Source organism: Phragmites australis, chromosome 18, assembly GCF_958298935.1.
Source record: "Phragmites australis chromosome 18, lpPhrAust1.1, whole genome shotgun sequence".
Taxonomy (NCBI): Eukaryota; Viridiplantae; Streptophyta; class Magnoliopsida; order Poales; family Poaceae; genus Phragmites; species Phragmites australis.
Genome location: NC_084938.1, coordinates 5421236 through 5440857, shown reverse-complemented (window position 1 = coordinate 5440857; position 19622 = coordinate 5421236). Strand labels below are relative to the sequence as shown.

The 19622-nt window shown below is 41.2% G+C and overlaps 1 protein-coding gene and 1 long non-coding RNA gene across 2 annotated transcripts; both read left to right on the top strand.

Annotated features, from left to right (window-relative positions):
• Nucleotides 1-5326: 5326 nt before the first annotated feature.
• Nucleotides 5327-11849, top strand: LOC133898742 (probable LRR receptor-like serine/threonine-protein kinase At1g56130). Its single transcript, XM_062339426.1, has 24 exons — nt 5327-5540; nt 5912-6098; nt 6388-6459; nt 6692-6763; nt 6851-6922; nt 7226-7297; nt 7407-7478; nt 7561-7632; nt 7917-7988; nt 8084-8155; nt 8249-8323; nt 8396-8467; nt 8562-8627; nt 8728-8793; nt 8889-8933; nt 9023-9087; nt 9176-9555; nt 9647-9845; nt 9943-10101; nt 10180-10298; nt 10441-10651; nt 10727-10958; nt 11041-11191; nt 11288-11849. Exons 1-24 carry the CDS (start codon nt 5333-5335, stop codon nt 11645-11647), a joined length of 3171 nt encoding a protein of 1056 aa, XP_062195410.1. The 5' UTR covers nt 5327-5332; the 3' UTR covers nt 11648-11849.
• A 1554-nt stretch (nt 11850-13403) lies between these two features.
• LOC133899584 (uncharacterized) lies at nt 13404-14144 on the top strand. The gene is made up of 2 exons (XR_009906375.1): nt 13404-13633; nt 13723-14144. It is a non-coding gene; the product is annotated as an uncharacterized LOC133899584 (long non-coding RNA).
• Nucleotides 14145-19622: the final 5478 nt, after the last annotated feature.

Sequence of the window (19622 nt, the reverse complement as noted above, 5' to 3'; positions counted from 1 at the left end):
TTAGCACAAGAAAAGCTAGCTCCAGCCTAATTGCTACCATTAGATCCGAAAACCAACGCTATGTTCTGAGGCGGGGAGTTTCTGAGACCTATTCGAGCCATCTTGGATATCTTGATGGACTTGAGCTTGCTGAAGAGTTCATTAGAAGTTAATATGTCATAACTTGGTGACTCTTCAATGCTCAAGATCTTCACTTCCCATATGCTACGATCGAGAGCGTATAGAAGTTTGATCGCCCTCTCATGATCAGAGTAGGGCAAAACACCAGTGGATCTAAGGTTGCTCATAATTCCATCAAAATGAGCAAACATAGCATCTAGAGATTCACCAGGCCCTTGAGTAAACATTTGATATTCTTGGTTGTATATGCTTTGGCTTCTGGTCTTAATCTGATTAGTGCCTTCATGAAAGACACTCAGTGTAGTTTAGAACTCTCGAGTAGTACGGAGGTGTTGGACCCTGTCAAACTTATTCTGACTTAGGCTTGTGAATAAAATATTTTTGATCTTGTTGTTGGCCTCATACTATTCGATTTGAACATGAGTAGTGCAAGCAGCAGAGACTGCATAATTGGAATCAACTATTTTCCATATTGCACTTCTTTGACTTAGAAGATACGCCTTCATGCGCACCTTCTAGTACGAAAAATTCCGACCATCGAACAAAGGAATCTTCCCACTTTTCTTCATGTCACCTACAAGTCACAGAGCCAGTTTGTTAGGGTCAACAAGTGATCAAACCGGCTTTGATACCAATTATAGGACTGAGATAGGCGACTAGAGGGCGGGGGGGGGGGGGGGGGTGAATCAGTGCCTTACAAATTTATTGCAAAATTCTATGTGTCTTTATGCACAAAAGCTTAAAACTTAAATGAATAACAAAGCAAAAAGACAGTCATCGAAATGAGCAACTCTCCAAGTTTGTGGTATAGAGGTAAGGGGATTCAAGACCATCTCAAAAGCATGAGTATATGAATATTTATGTCTCTAACAACAAGAAGAATTACTTCACAAAGATGAAAAAACTGCAGCTAAAAAAGAAAAAGAAAATCACAAGTGAAAAAGGAAAACTTGCAAACTTGCAAGGGAACCAATAGAGATAGACTAGAATGAGGGGAATTCAAGTATATGCAAAAATATAAACTTCATTACTCAAATAGGCTAGCACTATTTTAGGCGGATTATAAGGATTTTTCTCTCAAAAAACTCTCACCTATTACATAGGCCAAACACTCATATTCCTCTTCTCTAAAACCCTAGCACTAGATTCTCAAATGGGTAGTATAAGGGGTTCAAGTGGCTGACTCAAACTCTCTCGTAGCCCTACCCCTCTATTTATAGGCATAGAAAAATTGACTACTAAGTTTTCTAGCTTGTTACCAAAATACCCCTCTTTTATAGTATACTCGTCCAGCACCAAGCACCCGTTTAACACCGATCACCCGCCGTTAACCGCCAAGTTGCATCCGTCACTTGCACACTATGAGACAAGAAAACATATTTCTCCAACTCCAACTCCAATTAGTCCATAATCAAAATTCTCAAACCAAGCTCAAGCAATCCAAATCTTGACAAACCAAATCGATAACCTTATCAATCACTCATCACATATAAATGAAGACATATTTCAACTTGATTTCTTATGCTAATCATGGCAGCAAAAGATATGAAATTTCCAGGTGTAAGTTAATTGCATAGTCTTTTCATAGCTGCTTTCATTCATTACTAATATCCGATGATAAAATGATTTTGCTTACGCTAATTGCATATTTTTTCCATAACTATTTTCATTCAGTAGGAATTCAGCATACCGGACGGCAACATCGAGGAGTTTGCACTTTTCCACATCGGAGGACGGATCACCTCGTTCATAATACGCTTTGATTATGTGTATGCGGATATCTCATGACTTTAGTCTTTACAATGTGGGTATCTTGAAATACATGGTAAAAATGTACGGTGATTATGGCATGAATGTTTTGAGTGATCTCGATGTGGGTATCTGGATGTGTCTTATTTGTAGGAGAAGACGGCTTTCAAATCCTAATATTGCTTCAGGATGTAGTTAGTACACAGATAAATCCTTCAGGGGACGAGAACATTAGTGACGGGTGAAAAGTTCACGCGTCACTAAAGAACTCATTAATGATGGGTTGTAACCGCACCCGTCACTATAACTCGACCATTAGTGATAGGTTCTGTTATAACCAGTCATTGACAATCCAATTATTAGTGGCAGGTGCACTTACCACCTCTCACTAATGACTGAGTCATCAGTGACGAGTGTCATTATGACCTCACTAAAGATTGAGTCCCAGTGACAGGGTATGGTTACCACACATCACTAATGACCGAGTCCCAATGATGAGTTGAAAATCTATCCATCACTAATGACCGTCACTAGTAGCGGATAACAGACTTGCTCAGGTAATAGGAGACGTATTTTAGTGATGAGTTTTAATTATAAGCCGTCACTGACGACAGTTATTAATGACATGTGCAAACCTGCTACTAATATTTTATTATTAACGACACGATAAAAATAACGAGTACATAAATTATCACTAATGATAATTATCATCCATTACTGATATGGTATTCTGACATAGTGAGATCCAGGTGCTGGGAGGATGCGCGGGGTGGGCGAGCTGGAAGACGGACGTGTCGATGACAGTGGGTGGTAGCAGCTTGTGCAGGGCAGCATGGTACGGAGGGTGTCCACGATGTTGTAGACGTGCGGCTAAATTCATGGACGCAGTGATGCCCAGTCCTACTCCTCGTTCACGGCAGAAGCTTCATCTCCTGTGGGGCTCGGCCCGGTCGGCCCCATTCTCCGGCAAGGCCGCCGTGGGGCAATGCCATGTGATCCATCTGCCTCAGCGAGTACATGGACGGCGAGGTGCGGGGCGTGGTGCCCGAGTGCAGGCACAGGTTCCACATCTCATGCCCCGACGCCTGGTTGCGCCGGGCGCGTTGGGCCCGTGTTGCGCTTAAATATTGACGTCCATGCGTGCAGGCCAATGACGCCCATCCGTTGCTGGTATATTCAAAATACATGGTTCTATGTGATCCAAGTGCTCGTTCGATTCGATGCATTACATGCTTACAAATTTCACATGTTACACATTTGCGGTTGCTAGTAGTAAAAAAGCACGTAGTTCTCCCAGGTTTGGATCTCGCTTTTTTACAAGGTCAAGATGGAAAGTTGGGCATCGTCGCCTCCTCCTCATCCTCAGTGGCACCTCCTTCTCGTCCCTCAGTAGCTCGCAGCCAGGGCGTTCTCCTCTTCCCTCAATGGCAGCTGGCAGCCGGCCACCTCCTTGCCCTCCCTGTCACGCCGGCAGTCGAGGCCGCGACGCCAGGCGCGCTCTCTCACTCCCTGTGAAGAGATAAGGTTGAGCCTATGGGAAAGAAGGGGAGCTGATGGAAAGAGAAAGGTTGAGCGTGTGTGTCCGTTTGGCAAAGGAGAAGAGCTGCGGATAGATAAGGTTTTGAGCCCTTCAATTATTGTTGATGACAGCACGCACTACTAAGTAACATGTTATAAGTAGCACTCTATTAATATTGGTTGTGCAAAAACTGATACTGAAGACGTCTCAGTACCGGTTATTAAACTCTCGCGTACGAACAATAGTTGAGACGCTAAAAATGGACACTGAAAAGTTACTATCAGTGCCGATTCATACCACAACGTTACAGATAATAAAGGGACTTTCAGTATTGATTCGTGCTGGCACTGATAGTTGAGCCCTTCAGTTATTGTCAATGACAGCACTGTCACTTTGTGACTTTCGCCCGACTTAAACGAAATTTAACACAATGAATTCGTGAACTGACTATACTATTATTACCGTCAGTTCTGGTATGAAACCGACTGTGATAATATAATACTACAATCGGTTTTTTTGGCTCCTACGATATTTATGATGGTTATAGCTAATGAACGGACTATACAAATATTAATACAGTCGGGTTTTAAGTAGCTATTGGCAATATCACTTTGCGTGAGTTGACTCTGGTACATATCACCGTGGAGTCGTCGCTTGTACTTGGTCAAGATGACAAAAGCTTGATAGCAATATATATTAGCTATCTTTAGTTTCCAGCAACTTTCATGGAGCGGATTTTCTCGGCATCGCATTTGATTTGCGCGATTTATAATGTCAAAAAAAGAGTTGTTCCTATGCGTCGATCACAATCCATTATTCAATTATGTAGTGTTGGTCGTATGCAGCGATCACAATCCATTCAAAACGTAGTTTTAATGTCCACCGATGGTTCGATGATAAGAGAGCGACACTGACTAAAGGCGCTGTTACAATGTACTATGTACCTGTCAGTTTCAAAGCAAGTGGATGATTTTTATGTGTCCCTTACAACTAGGTGAGTGGTACTTCTTAACATTTTGTACCAAGTAGCAAATGTTTGATGCCTACAACATATATCACAGTAAATTGCTGCGATAGATATCATGTCAAAATAATATCTAACACGCTTTTTTAGAACGAATTATATTTAACTCTTGAGTTTGTCAAAATAATATCTAACTCGTTTTTTTAGAACGAATTATATTTAACTCTTGAGTTTGTAGTAGCAATTTTGTGTCATTTAAAATTTTCTAGTGGTTGTACAATAGTATCATTTTTTAAATATAAATTGGACGCACACATGTACTTATACTACACTCACGTTTACACACACCTACGTGAATACATCCTAACATATGTTTAAACAAGATTGAAGACATAACAATATAGCGTAGACACCTACTTTGACCACTAAACACAACTATATATATTATTCTTTTTAAAATTTAATCCTAAATAAATACCAGCATTCATGCAGAATTGAGAACTCACCGGGTGAGGAGGTTCCACCACGAACACAGTAACCAACTCCGTTCGTGTATAATAGTACCATTGACTGTTCTGGGAGAGACGTCTCCTGAATGCATGACCTCAGCAACCTCAACAACCATGACCACACTCACTTCCACCAAACCACATGAGTATCCTATTTGACCAAAAGTGGTAAAAATGAAATGAAATTCTAGCATCCGACAAAATTATTAGAAAGGAAAATAACCCACTAAATAACAGGAGTGTCTAATTTCAAGTTACTGAAATATTGTTACTTTTCAGTCACTTTTTTCAACCATTAGATCATCAACCAACAACGGCTCCTGTTATATTTGCAATTTTAAACCATGTATGTAGATGTGGATTTATGTCATCCAGAGATAATAAAATTTTTCAAGTGATCCAAAAATTAGCAAAACTGTTAAATAATTGGTGTACCTACCTTCAAAGTAGTTGCTACCCATGTAACATGGCATGCACACAACTGTGTCCTTGTGTGCATATTTAAATAGCATCCAACTCGTCTCTGTGTGTGAGAGAGAGATGACCATGGGATGCAGGAGCAGGAGCAGCAGCAGCAGCAGCGGTGGCCATGGGCAGCTCGTGTGGCTGCTCCTGCTTGCGTGCTCATGGGTTGCAGCTGCTCAAGCTCAGCAAGCACCAAGAACCGATCCGATTGAAGGTACGTGTCCACGTACATGTATACATGGCAGCCTTGTAGGATTATATATACCATCGCCCATATATATTTCATTCTCCTCTGAAATTCTCGAAATTCGTAAAATTTCATCGCTGGTCGAGACCTCGCGTCTTACGTACGTTGGATTTCACATGAAACAGCTTCATTCATATATCCTATAAAAATTAGTGAAATTCCTAGCATTTCAAACGGCAAGGTGATAAATAGCTTTTAAACTTGGGTTGGAGCAGAGAGTTTGATTCGGTGACTTCGATTCTTGGCGTAGACATGTAAAAAAATCTGTTTTTTTTTTGTTTGCGCTTTTTTTTTGCTTTATTCATGCATGCTCAGCTGTGTGTTGTGTGTACGTGCAGTGGCGGCGCTGAACACGATCCTGGGGCGATGGGGCCGGCGCGCGTCGTCGGCGTGGAACATCAGCGGCGAGCCATGCAGCGGCGTCGCCGTCGACACCACCGACGTCGACAACAACCCCAGCATCAATCCGGCCATCAAGTGCGACTGCTCCTTCAACGTCTCCACCGTCTGCCACATCACCAAGCTGTACGTTCCTGTTCCTTCCTGCTCTGCTCGCCATCTCTCCCTGCAACCCAAACCACCAACGGTTGCAGCTCTGGTGCACACCAGGTGCTCGGCGCAATGCCTGACAGGGGCTTGCGGTGCGTGAGCGGCGCTGTTCGAGATCAAGTGCTGATTTTGTTTCTTTGTTCTTGAGAAGAAGATTAAAATTATGTTGATTTGACTCTAGAAGCGGTCAAGCTTACCTGTTTAGTTCAGCAGAGCATGTGCAACTGTACAGAGGAATTTTTCTGACATGTGTTCCTGCGTGCAGGAAAGTGTATGCCTTGAACGTTGTCGGTCAGATACCTGCGGAGTTGCAGAATCTCACCTATCTGAATAACTTGTATGGCATCTGACTTTCATCTATTCTGCTTCGGATATGAATGTAGTATAAATAAATCATTGTCAACAACTGTTAAGCAGCAGATCAATATCCTGCAGTAATATAAATTCAGCTCCATGTTTTGAATGCTCGATTTACCTGGCTGAAATCAGTAATAGACTAATAGCGGTCATCAGATCTACAAAACCTTTGTGTTTGGCTAATTGGCTTGATGGTTTTGATGCCGTTTCAGGAACCTCATGCAAAATTATTTGACAGGTCCCCTGCCATCATTTATTGGAAAATTTACTGCCATGCAGTACTTGTAAGAGATAAATTCCAAGTATTAGATTTGTGTACATTCACCGGTCGGTGTTTTGTCTTAACTATCTTTTCTAAAAAATATTACAAGGTCTGTGGCAATCAATCCGCTCTCAGGACCACTTCCAAAGGAGCTTGGGAATCTTACAAATCTCATCTCATTGTAAGATATATCTTCTTGTTTATTATTTCAGCAACTAAGTTCACATACAACTCGCTCATCTTGCATGGCTGCTCAATCATTGACTACAGTTTAGTAATACGGCAAAAATAAATGCATAATCAATATTAAGAATGTCAGTGTTATTTCTCTATTCATATGGTGTTTCATATGTTCACATAAGTTCCGAAAAGTAACTCTTGTAGATCAGATGGCTCATTAAGACAAAAATCTTGTCTCTTTTCTGCTAATAGCAGCACATGCATATGTGTGATCTCATTCTGAACTATTTACTTTTGCTTTCAGGGGCATTAGCTTGAACAATTTTACCGGCGCACTTCCTTCTGAACTGGGCAACTTGGCCAAACTGGAGCAACTGTAAAATGCATCTTTTGAACTGACAAACGTCACTTCTGAAAGAACTTCAATTTTGGCAACAATCTTTGCATAGTTCAACTTGATGATTATTGCAATGTTTCAATTGCAGGTACTTTGATAGCTCTGGCTTCAGCGGTCCATTCCCTTCGACGTTCTCAAAGCTTAAGAACTTGAAGATCCTGTATGCTCATTACCACAGCTACAATTGTTATGTCCGATGTAATATCACACACATAATTTAATAGATTTTCTTGTGCTTTCAGGTGGGCATCCGACAACGATTTCACAGGCAAAATACCTGATTTTATCGGGAGCTTGACTAAGTTGCAAGATCTGTAAGATTAATTATCAATTGCTTCACAATATATTCTTTTGTAGAAAGTTTTCCTAACCAGGAAATTGTGTAATCTATGTTTTCTACATAGTTTTTTCCATATGTGTTAGCACAAGAACACTTTTCACCTGTCACTCCTAACAGAAATGCAGCATGTTTCCATGTGGTCAAATGAAACTGCTTGACACAACATCCTTAATGTAGAGCTTACATTTTGTCATGTTCAAATGACAAATGGACTTTGCATCACCCTGCTTAATAGGGGTTAAAATTATGAACTTGTAGGAGGTTCCAAGGAAATTCTTTTCAAGGCCCAATCCCAGCAAGTCTGTCCAATCTAACCAACTTGACAATCTTGTAAGTACTTTGTTCTTTGGTGCCACTGTTTCCTTGATGGCTGAGAAAGTCAAGCTTGTCATGGCAACTGATATGTTACATATTCTCATGTGCAGACGGATTGGTGATCTTGTAAATGGAAGCTCTTCATTGGGCTTTATCAGTAACCTGACATTATTGAACGTCCTGTACGTCACATGCTTTTTTATATCGAACATAGAGTTTTATATCTTGGCAAAGTGTTAAGGTACTGACTACTGAGATCGAATATCTTTCAACAGAATATTGAGGAACTGCAGGATATCTGATAATCTTGCAACAGTAAACTTTTCTAATCTTGCAGGATTAACCTTACTGTAAGTATTTCATTTTATTTTAAAAAGTTCATTGTGATTCTGTTCAATTAATATTTATGTCTTATGGCACAGGGACTTGAGTTTTAACAATATCACAGGCCAAATTCCTCAATCCATCCTGAATCTGGAAACGCTTGGGTTCTTGTAAGGAATTCTTTGTGGAGATTATTTCCATGATACAAAGATCTGTTAAGCTGATGCTTGTCTGTTTTATCATTGTGAACTTTACCAAATTCAGGTTTCTCGGGAATAATAGCCTTTTAGGAAGCCTGCCTGATGAAAAAAGCCCTTCACTAAACAATTTGTATGTCAGGCAATTCGACAGTGCAATATCACACAAGTTGTTTTTAAGTGTTAAAATGATGTATCCATTTCATCTGTAGTAATATTTAGATTATTTGCAGAGATTTTTCGTACAACCAGCTCTCGGGTAGCTTTCCTTCTTGGGCTACCCAGAACAATTTGCAATTGTAAGTTGAAAGTCCTGAAATTTGTTGTGCCAAGGAAAAAGTATTATATGCTCAAGATTGTTCATTGACAAATTAAATATTTTGTTTTGTACAAGGAATTTGGTGGCAAACAATTTCGTTCTTGGTCGCAACAACAACAGGTACTTATAAAATTTAGTCACACCTTCCAAGAGTTTATTTTTAATAGACATTCTCGTAACTTCTAATTTTCAATCAATTATGTGCACAGCATTTTACCTTCAGGCCTAAACTGTCTCCAGCAAGATATTCCTTGTTTCCGTGGTTCTCCAGAATGTATATTTTTCACTCCTTACCATCTATAGCAGTTGACATAATCTCAGCAGTTTCAGTAAGCTTACAGTTCTGTACTTCTTAACTGCAGATTTTTCTGTTGCGGTAGACTGTGGCAGTAATAGATCTATGAGGGGCTCAGACAATACTTTTTACGATATTGATCCTACCAATATTGGAGCTGCATCATATTATGTTACCGGTCGAACAAGATGGGGTGTTAGCAATGTAGGAAAATTCAACGAGGCGCCAAATGGAAGTTACATAATTTACAGCTCCAACCAGTTTCAGAATGCACTGGATTCAGAATTGTTTCAGACTGCAAGAATGTCACCATCATCTCTGAGGTACTATGGCATTGGACTTGAGAATGGAAATTACACTGTGGAGCTTCAGTTTGCAGAGTTTGCTTATCCAGACACGCAGACTTGGCAAAGCACGGGAAGGAGAGTTTTCGACATATATGTCCAGGTACATATCAGGTGCGTTTTACAGTAATTTGCTCAGAAATTTTGCTGTTTTTTAACCGGAAGATTTCTTTGTCTGCTTGGCATCTGTATAGGGTGATCTGAAAGAAAAGAACTTCGACGTGAGGAAGACGGCTGGTGGAAAATCTTATACTGCAGTGTATAACAGATACAATGCAACTGTGTCCAAAAACTTCCTTGAGATCCATCTCTTCTGGGCTGGCAAGGGAACCTGTTGCATTCCTACTCAAGGATACTACGGACCGATGATTTCTGCATTTAGCGTGACACCAAGTACGGCCTCAATCTATGAATAGATAAGCTTCAAATGTTCCTAAAAATAGCATCAAGGATTTTACTCACTTGTAATATATGAAACCTCCCTTTTCAGATTTTACTCCTACTGTGCGAAACGGTGTTCCCAAAAAGAAAAGTAAAGCAGGTGCAATTGCAGGAATTGTGATTGGTGCTTCAGTATTAGGACTAGCAGCCCTAGCTGGAATCTTTATGTTGGTACAGAAGAGAAGAAGAGTTGCACTGCAGCAAGAAGGTATTTGTATAGTAATAATTCATACATCAAATCTTAAAATTGAATGATACTGATTCTCTCTCATGTGAAAAAAAACAGAGCTTTACAACATGGTCGGAAGACCAAATGTCTTCCGTAACGCTGAACTGAAGTTAGCTACAGACAATTTCAGTCCTCAAAACATTCTTGGAGAAGGCGGATATGGGACAGTTTATAAGGTGAGGTAGTTTCCCACAATTTACTCCTAGGAAAGCGTAACTAATTTTTTTTCAAACTTGATACAAAACACAACTTTCTAGCAACCTAGACATCCATACTACATATACATTTTTTTTTACTTTAAGAATTTTATTTTTGTAGGGTAAGCTACCTGATGGAAGGGTAATAGCTGTGAAGCAACTTTCTCAAACATCTCATCAAGGGAAAAGGCAGTTTGTGACAGAAGTGGCAACAATTTCTGCCGTGCAACACCGGAATCTTGTGAAGCTGTATGGTTGCTGCATTGACAGTAACACCCACCTACTGGTCTATGAGTACCTTGAGAACCGAAGCCTCGATCGAGCACTCTTCAGTGAGCTCACTTCTGCTTATTACCCGCACCTATCAACTTATCTCAATTCTCAAGGCTTTGTCTCTGAATGTACAGGGGACAGTAGCTTGAACCTGGACTGGCCAACGCGCTTCGAGATCATTTTAGGCATCGCAAGAGGCCTAACTTATCTTCATGAAGAGTCCAGTGTGCGCATCGTGCACAGGGACATCAAAGCCAGCAATGTCCTACTCGACACCGACCTCACCCCCAAGATCTCTGATTTCGGGCTCGCCAAGCTCTATGATGAGAAGAAGACTCATGTCAGCACCAAAATAGCTGGCACATTGTAAGTGCATTTCACCATTGCGCGTCTTATGAGTATAGCTTTGAATCCTAATCTGATTGCATCTGCATGAACCTTTGTCAAGTGGCTATCTGGCTCCTGAATATGCAATGAGAGGCCATCTGACTGAAAAGGCCGATGTTTTTGCATTTGGGGTGGTCGCACTGGAGACTGTCGCCGGCCGGTCAAACACCGAAAATACCCTGGAGGAAGACAAGATCTATCTCTTTGAGTGGGTAAGCTGATCAAATACCCTTAAGTCCAAAAAAATACATCAGTTCATTCCTGTCAAGCTACTGATCACTGAAACATTCTGCTCCTATGTTGTACAGGTCTGGGAGCTGTATGAAAGGGACCATGCACTTGGCATCTTGGACCCAAGGCTTGAAGAATTCGACAATGAGGAGGCCTTAAGAGTCATCCACGTCGCACTCCTCTGCACGCAGGGCTCACCTCACCAGCGGCCACCGATGTCTAGGGTCGTGGCGATGCTCACTGGAGACATTGAAGTGACTGAGGTGGTGACGAAGCCAAGCTACATCACTGAGTGGCAGCTCAGGGGCGGCGATACCAGCTACGTTACCACTGACTACTCTGGAGATACAACCGGTGAGTTCAGCGCGCAGAGGGAGACCATTGTGCCTCTAACTCCACCACCGGCGATCACTGGAGTTAGCGACGGGGGAAGGTGATTGCAGGCTGCTACTAGTTTTAATATGAACTGCGAATCATCGTGCATAATTGGATGTTCATGTGAAATGTGGCAGACAAAATGATATGCTAGATTTCTTTCTTTCCTTTTTCCCTTTTGGCGAGGTGTATGCTAGTATTTGATTGATAAAGCGTTATACGCTGAGAATGTTCTCAGGTTGATAATGCAGTGTTCTTTTCATACGATGGCGAGATGTGTGCTATGTTAGTTTTGGTTGATTGATGGAACGCAATTGCATGTTTATGTACATATTTAGCAACATCTTATTGATATATTGAGTTGAGCTACCTTCTGTTCCACTAAAACCAATATTCAGGTACTTTTCACATACCTGAAGCCCTGGTCTGATGAATTTATTCATTTATATCGTTCTGATGTTGCCAATTTTCATGTTGAGACCAATACTGTTTTCGAGTTGTCACTAATAAATGGTTTTAACTAATGGAAAAACTAAATGGAGAGGTCTCTCAATTTTGCTTAACGCGAGAGCCCCATCGAGCACGCTCCAATCGACATCGGACCACTCTTGGAAACTATGGCGACGACAGTGGCACATATCCAGTTAGGGTTTGGGGTCGTGGGGAAGAAATTTCTTCTGTCCAACTATAGAACCGGGAGGGAGGCTAGCCCTCAGTGTTGGGCGGCACCAGGTGGCACGGCGTTGCGGGCCGCAGGAGATGGTGGCGGGCGGCAGTTGGGGCAATGTGCATGGCGTGCAGCGATGACGCCTGAGATTGCCAATCCAAAAGTTTTAGGGCCATAACTCTAATGTTACAAATTAGTATAGGTAAAAAAATAAGAACCACTAATAAAATATTAAAATTAAGAATTGATGGGACCTTCTCACGAGAGATCCCTTCAAAAATACAGGTACGTTGCTTGATGATGGTAATTATTTAGTAAAAGGCGAAAGAATAGTTCACTTTGTGCTCGCCATTCTGCTCCATGATCCAACGAGGACCCTTGTCCACCCTAATATCACACTCCATTAGCAGCCATATAGAGGCACCAGTATGGTACTCATATCATTACTCCATTACCTTTTGCCGTGTTCCATAACCCTCTCTTCTCCTTCCCGCTCCGCAAACCCCATCCCCCTCCAAACCTCATCTTCGCTGCCGAGCTGCAGACACCTGTCAAACGCGCCACCTCCTCCTACTACTATTGTTGCTTTATGACTTGGCCTGACAGCTGGGGAAAGATTGGGGTCCAGTGGTGGGATGTTAGAAACGGATGTTGCGGCTGTGGCGTCGGTGGAGGAATGCGCCTTGGCCCTCCTGGAGGACATCCACTACTACAGAAAAGGCTATCACATACGGTTTTTCACGAATCGTCGCTAAGAGTGAAGTCACAGACGGTTCTTAAAAAGAAGTGTCTACGTTAGAGGACTGTCGTCTTGGTATGCCACATACCACAGATGTTTTTTTATAAAAAACGCATATGTGATGTCATAGACTGTTTTTTATAAAATGTATCTGTGATATGTATGGACTCACAGACAATTTTTGATAAAACTGCATCTGTGTTATGTCACAGACGATTTTTAACGGAAATATGTCTGTGATATGCAAGGGCATCACACAAGGTTTTAATAGAAACCCGTTTGCAGTATAGTTGGGCCTATTCCTCGGTCCAGAGGTAGCCCAAATAAGTAAACCCTAACACCCCATATATATATAGCCCACCCCTCCCCTTCCTCTCCCTCCCTGCCACTCTCCTCCCGGTCGCCACAAGTCCGGGCACAGCGGGGGGGGGGGGGGCACTCCACTGATGGGCACAAGTCCCGACCTCCCCATCCTCTCTCTCCCAGCCATTCCTCTTTTCTTATGCTCTCATATCTGACGCAGGACAATAGCTCGAGGTGGGGGCGAGGCGGATCCATTGGCGCGACGAGGCGTGAGGCGCGTGCTATGATGGGCGCGGCAGATCCAAGGTGCCCAGCTGCATGGACCATGAGGCCATCCAAGTACATCGACGTCCTATGCCTTCATCTTTGCTAGCACTGCTATGGCCCTTCGGACTCATGCGTATGTTGCCCGTCATCTGGATTTGCAGGGGCGAGTCGTGCTTCGACTGTGAGACGGCCGAGTTCCTACCTGTGCTGTTCCAGCCGCCGCGGGATGGGTCCCCACCATCTGTGGGCATTCAAAGTGCAGTCGGCCACCTGAGCGCCACTCGTGATGGCTTCTTGCTGCATGCCGGCCGGACTCTATCTTGCACTCTACCAATTCAAGTTAGGAACGGATAGAATGGGAGATAGTTTAACCCGGCTTGATTGCCTAGTTAGAGTAATTTGCATGTTTTTTTTCCTTCCATTTGCATGCAATTTCCATCTTGAACTTAGCTTAAGTCGAAGCACAATCGACCCCTATTGTGTAAGATGTTTGGGCTGTATTAGCTTGAGTACCTGCCGGTTGTGTGATCATGATGTTGAGTGTTGTAAGCTCTTGTACGAGTAACATTAGCATCACCAGGTTTCGGTGTTAAGTCTACGTAATGGAAGAAAATACCTTGATCACATGCTATCTAATATCTTGATTGGAGCAGTGAGGAGGAGCCGGGCGAGCTGAGTTTTTTTTGCCCTTTTACACTAGTGTGCTAGTTTTTTTTGGCTTCACTACAACCTCACAGACGGATGGAAAAAACCCATATGTGGTTGGAAGGAAATCACATACGGGCTACATTGAAACCCGAATGTGACATGTCTAGTTATAGACGGATTTTACCAGTATGTGGTATCTTGATACCACATACACTTTTTTACAGGCGGCTTAAAAACCCGTCTATAATATGGTTTTAAATCGTTTGTAACAAGCATTTTTATAGTAGTGGTCATCATTGAGATCCTCGCATTGGTATGATCTCGATGACTTTTGGATCAACTTCTTCACTTGAGTCATCTTGATCAACTTCATCTTCTTCGTCATCTTCATCATCATCTTTTTTACTTGAGTTTGACTCCTTTCTTCCTCATTATCTTGATATTTTCTTGTATGCTTGTAATATCAAGGCTCATCTTGTCGGATGAAGAGGAAGCTTCATCACCCATCTTCATATAGAGCTCATTTACAGTGAGATTTCCAAGCACTTGTGTGAGTGTCATCTTGCTCAAAACTTCATAGTTGTGAAGAAGGATGATGATCTTGTTGTATTTTGGACGAAGAAGAGCTTGAAGCATTATCCCCACCACATCTTCATCCTCCACTTGTGTCAAACCTAGAATATTGCGCTCATTGATAATAAAATTTATGCGTGAGTATATGTCATTTGCATTTTCATGGGAAAGCATGAAGAAATTGTTCAATTTAGATTTGACAAAATGATATTTTTCTTCATGCTCATCTTTTGTACCATCATGAATTTCCATGAGCGTGGTCCCAATATCATGTACATTTGTGAGACTATAGACATGATTAAAACATCGACGCTAAGAGATGAAAATAAAATACTTCTAGCTATAGCATTGAATTGCAAGTCATCTTTATCGGGTTTTTTTATGATTGTTAGGCCTACTCAAGGGTTTCATGCCGACATTGGTAACTCTCCAAACATTTAAAATTTAGCCTCTAGATAGCAAGACATAAGAACTTTCCAACAAGGAGAGCTTATGCCGTCAAAGTGTGGAGCCCTACCAATATCCATCGTGTCCTCAGACTTCACTTTCTCACTAGGCATTGAATCCTAAGCATTCAAATGTGAGCCTTAGCTCTGACACCACTTATAAGGATCCGTGATGCCTGATGCCCTAAGAGGTAGTGAATTAGAATCACTTAAAATTAAGGTTTAAAACCACAAGATAAATCTATTTTAATTTCTATCTAAATGTGCTTTAAGTTTATCTAGTGTTTCTACTCTACCAAAATAAAGTTTTACACCCTAGGAACCAATCCTACTAATTACACATGACAATTCTAGGAAAGGTAAATACGGAATAGTAAGTGCATGAAATAAATGCGGAATGTAAATGGTAGAGAGAATGCAAACACTCGATATGATGACTTTTTCTTGCAGTATCGGTGGATTGACGTCCACCCTAGTCCACATTGGAGCCCCTCAACGTAGATTCAGGCCAGTGGGCCCTGACTCTTGTGTTGTTCTTGTTGAGAAATTGCTGCTACTGAGTGTAGTCCAGTAATTCTACGAGAGAACGATTATAAAAGAGAGACACAATGTAGGACAAAGCTTATCTATTTTTTATTCATCTGTGTTTACAATGAGGGGTACTGCCTTGTATATATAGTGTCAAAAACCCCTAAGAGATAGAATCAATCTTCAAGAGATAGAGTTATATTCCTGGAAGGTCAAATCTTTAGAGATCGAGACGGGCCCAAATTCTATCATAAATTTCCAGGTTTCCTAACATTTCCCCTTGTGCACTTCTCGCAAAAGGCATATGTCTTACTAAAATTTCCCAAAAAACCAGTGGAAAAAATTGGAAAAAAGAGTACATACCTTGCGACATGGTCACACGGATTGCCTCATTAAAAACCTTAATATGAGAAACTTCAAAAAAAAAATATTCTAAGGGAAAAAGAGTACAATTTACCCAAAAAATACTTCATATAATCTTAATGATTAACTTTAGGCACTTCATCTTTTTGACTAAGATTTAATTCTTCATATCGGTATTATGTAAAAATTCTCCCCCTGAAATGTGCAACTCTCTAAGCCTCATCATCCTAATGTCACGAACACATCTTTCAAAGGTAGGGACTTGGTGAATAAATCTGAAAGATTTTCACATGACTTGGTATGCATTACATTTATTTCGTTCATCTTATGAAATTCATGAGCATAAAAGAACTTGGGGTTGATATGCTTCATTAAGTTGCTTTTCACATATTCCGATTGCACATGTGCGACACATGCAGCATTATCTTCATATATAATGGTAGGGGTGGTATTAGTGTTCAAATCACATGACTGCTGGATATGATTGATCACTCTTCTAAGCTATACGTATTCCCGTGTGGCTTCATATAAAGCTATTATTTCTGAGTGGTTCATCGAAGTAGATATAAGACTTTTCTTTGATGATTTTCAGGAAATTGCAGTTCCACAACATAGGAAAACATAGTCAATCTGTGATTTTGCTGTATGCGGGTCAGACAGGTACCCAACATCTGCGTATCTAACCAGACTTAGGTCCTGATTCTTTCTGTAGAACAGTCCTAGATCTTTGCTACCTTGCAAGTAGCGCATAATATCCTTCAAGCCCTTCCAATGCTTTTTAGTGGGCTTTGCACTGTATCATGCAAGTAGGTTTACTACAAAAGCTATGTTAAGCCTAGTGCAATTAGTCAGATACATTAGCGCACCTATTGCATTTAAGTATGAGAATTTTGGTCCTAATACTTCCTCCCCCTCTTCTCTAGGTCTATAGGGATCTTGATCTGGTTGCAATGATCTTCCGACCATGGGGGTTTTAGCGGGAAATGAATTTTCAAAACCAAACCACTCTAACACCTTCTGAGTGTAGTTTAATTGATGTACAAATATTTCATCTGCCACATGCTCCAGTTGCAGGCCCAAGAAAAATTTGGTTTTATCCAAATCTTTCATTTTGAATTCAGACTTCAAGTATGAACTTGCTTCTATTTCTTATTTTGTACCAATGATATTCAAATCATCTACATATACAGATATTATGCAAAATCTATTCTGGGACCTTCTTATAAATACACAGGGACAATATGTGCTATTTGTGTAGCCTCGTTTTCCAAAAAAATTCACTCAAATGATTGTACCACATTCTACCTAACTGTTTCAACCTAAATAGCGACTTCTTCAATTGTACACTATAAAGGTGTCTATTTCCTCTATCCTGATTCAGCAATGGTATTCCTTCAGTACCTTCATATAAATATCCGAATCTAGGCTCCCATAAAGATATGCGGTCATAACATCCATCAATTCCATTTTTAACTCCAGGTTGACTGCCATTGAGATTAAATATCTAAAGGTAATGCCACCCATTACTAGGGAATAGGTTTCTTCATAATCAACGACTGGTTGTTAAGTGAAACCTTGTGCCACTAGTCGTGCTTTGTACCTCACAATTTCATTCATTTCATCCCTCTTACGAACAAAAACCCACTTGTATCTGACTAGCTTGATGTGGGGAGGTGTGTGGCATACTGGCCCAAAAAAAACTCTCTTTTGTTCAGGGACAACAGTTCAACTATTATTGCCTTCTACCGGTCTTCCCAATCTAACCTCATTCAACATTCAATGAGCGATGCAGGTTCAGGGTCATGATCTATAATTGTGGCAATTTTGTTTGCGAAGTATGTGTTGACTATTGTGCTTGCTTTATTCCAGGATTCCCTGAATTCACATAGTTTATTTCTATTTCATCATTGGCTGCACTTTCAGGTGCTTCTTCATCTTGCTCTTCATAATTTCTTTCTGTTGGAGCAAGGTTTTTCAGTTTACCAGCGTCAATTTCAGCGTGCGTATTTTCACTGATTTCTTCCCGCGTGGGAAGATTCAAATCTAGTATGCCTACTTCATGAGATTTCATACCATCACCAGGTCTCAACTTGCTCCCCTTCTTTTTCCTTTGGGGCACTCTTGTGATCGGCTGTGGTAAGCTCTCATTTCTCACTTTCGCTAGACATCTCCGACTATTTGGGACTTGAGAAACCGAATTTCTTGTCTTTTTATTATTTTTCAGAGCTCTTAGGACAAGATGAGGGGTACCTTCTTTTGGTACTTCCACCCTCTCCGGTGCATTGCGTGCGGGCACATGCGACTTAGTCACGCTTTCCAAATCACAAAAATGATCAGGCAGATTATTTGCTAATTTCTGCAAATCGATGATTTTCTGTGCTTAATCATTTCCTTCACTAGTGTGAGGATCATGTGCTGCAATTCCTTCAGCCTGCCATATAATTTCTCGATATTTTTCATCAAAGGGTATATTTCCTCCCCCTAATGACGGAAAATTATTTTCATCAAAATTACAATCAGCGAAGCGGGCCGTACGCAAATTTCCAGTTGTTGGTTCTAAATATCGGATTATAGATGCAATCTCATAATCGACATATATTTCAACTTTCCGCAAAGGTTCCATAGCGGTTCATTGTGGCGGCGATATTGGCACATAAACATCCAAATTTGCGTAAATAGGAAATCTTCGGAATTACCCCTTGCACTAGTTGCATAGTTGAATGAATTTTGTAGGAGGATGATCTATAATTAATGATGGCTGTCGCATGTAAGATTGCATATTCCCAACATGTAGCAGACAAATTACAGTGCCGCAACAACGGTCTAGCAATGAACTTTATTCTCTTTATCAGTGCTTTAGCAGTAAATTCTGAGTGTGGACATACAATACAAAATGTTCAACTTTAATTCCCATACGAATACAATAATCATGAATGCTTTAGAAGTAAATTCTCTAGCGTTGTCCATTCTAATGGACTTCACTCAATGATCCAAAAAATTATTCTTGATTTGTATGATCTGCGAGATCAACTTTGCAAAGGCATAGTGTAACACCCGGTTTTTAAAACAGACAAAACCAGGCACAACACATGTATGCCAGGAACAACTTCCATACATGCACTTACATCATTAGTGTTATCATCACAGTGCAAATTACATCGTACTTAACTTTATTACAAAATGACCCGAGGGTCTGAAAGAAAACACAGCGGGAGACAAGAGGGGTCTTCAGCGCCAGCGGCTCCAGCATCCACAGGCGAAGACGTCGACCGGGGGCTCCACAGCCTAGAACAGCAGCTCGGGATCGAAGTCGTCGTTGTCGAAGGCACCAGCTTCAAAGACAGCTTCTGATTGGCGGAAGAATGCAGGGTGGAGAATGACAAGGGTGAGTACAAAAGGTTGTACTCCGCAAGTGCAGGGGAAAGTATGGTATGAGGCTTTAGACAAGAAAAGGCTTGACAGGGGTTATTAGCACTAAGCAACTAAAACTATGACTTAACCTA

What these genes read in the sequence shown, in the direction of transcription:
- LOC133898742 (XM_062339426.1), top strand. Translation starts at nt 5,333, where the DNA reads ATGCACACAACTGTGTCCTTGTGTGCATATTTAAATAGCATCCAACTC. An exon ending in TTGACTAAGTTGCAAGATCT is followed by an intron (nt 7,633 to 7,916) that starts GTAAGATTAATT and finishes ATGAACTTGTAG; the next exon opens with GAGGTTCCAAGGAAATTCTT. An exon ending in ACCAAAATAGCTGGCACATT is followed by an intron (nt 10,959 to 11,040) that starts GTAAGTGCATTT and finishes ACCTTTGTCAAG; the next exon opens with TGGCTATCTGGCTCCTGAAT.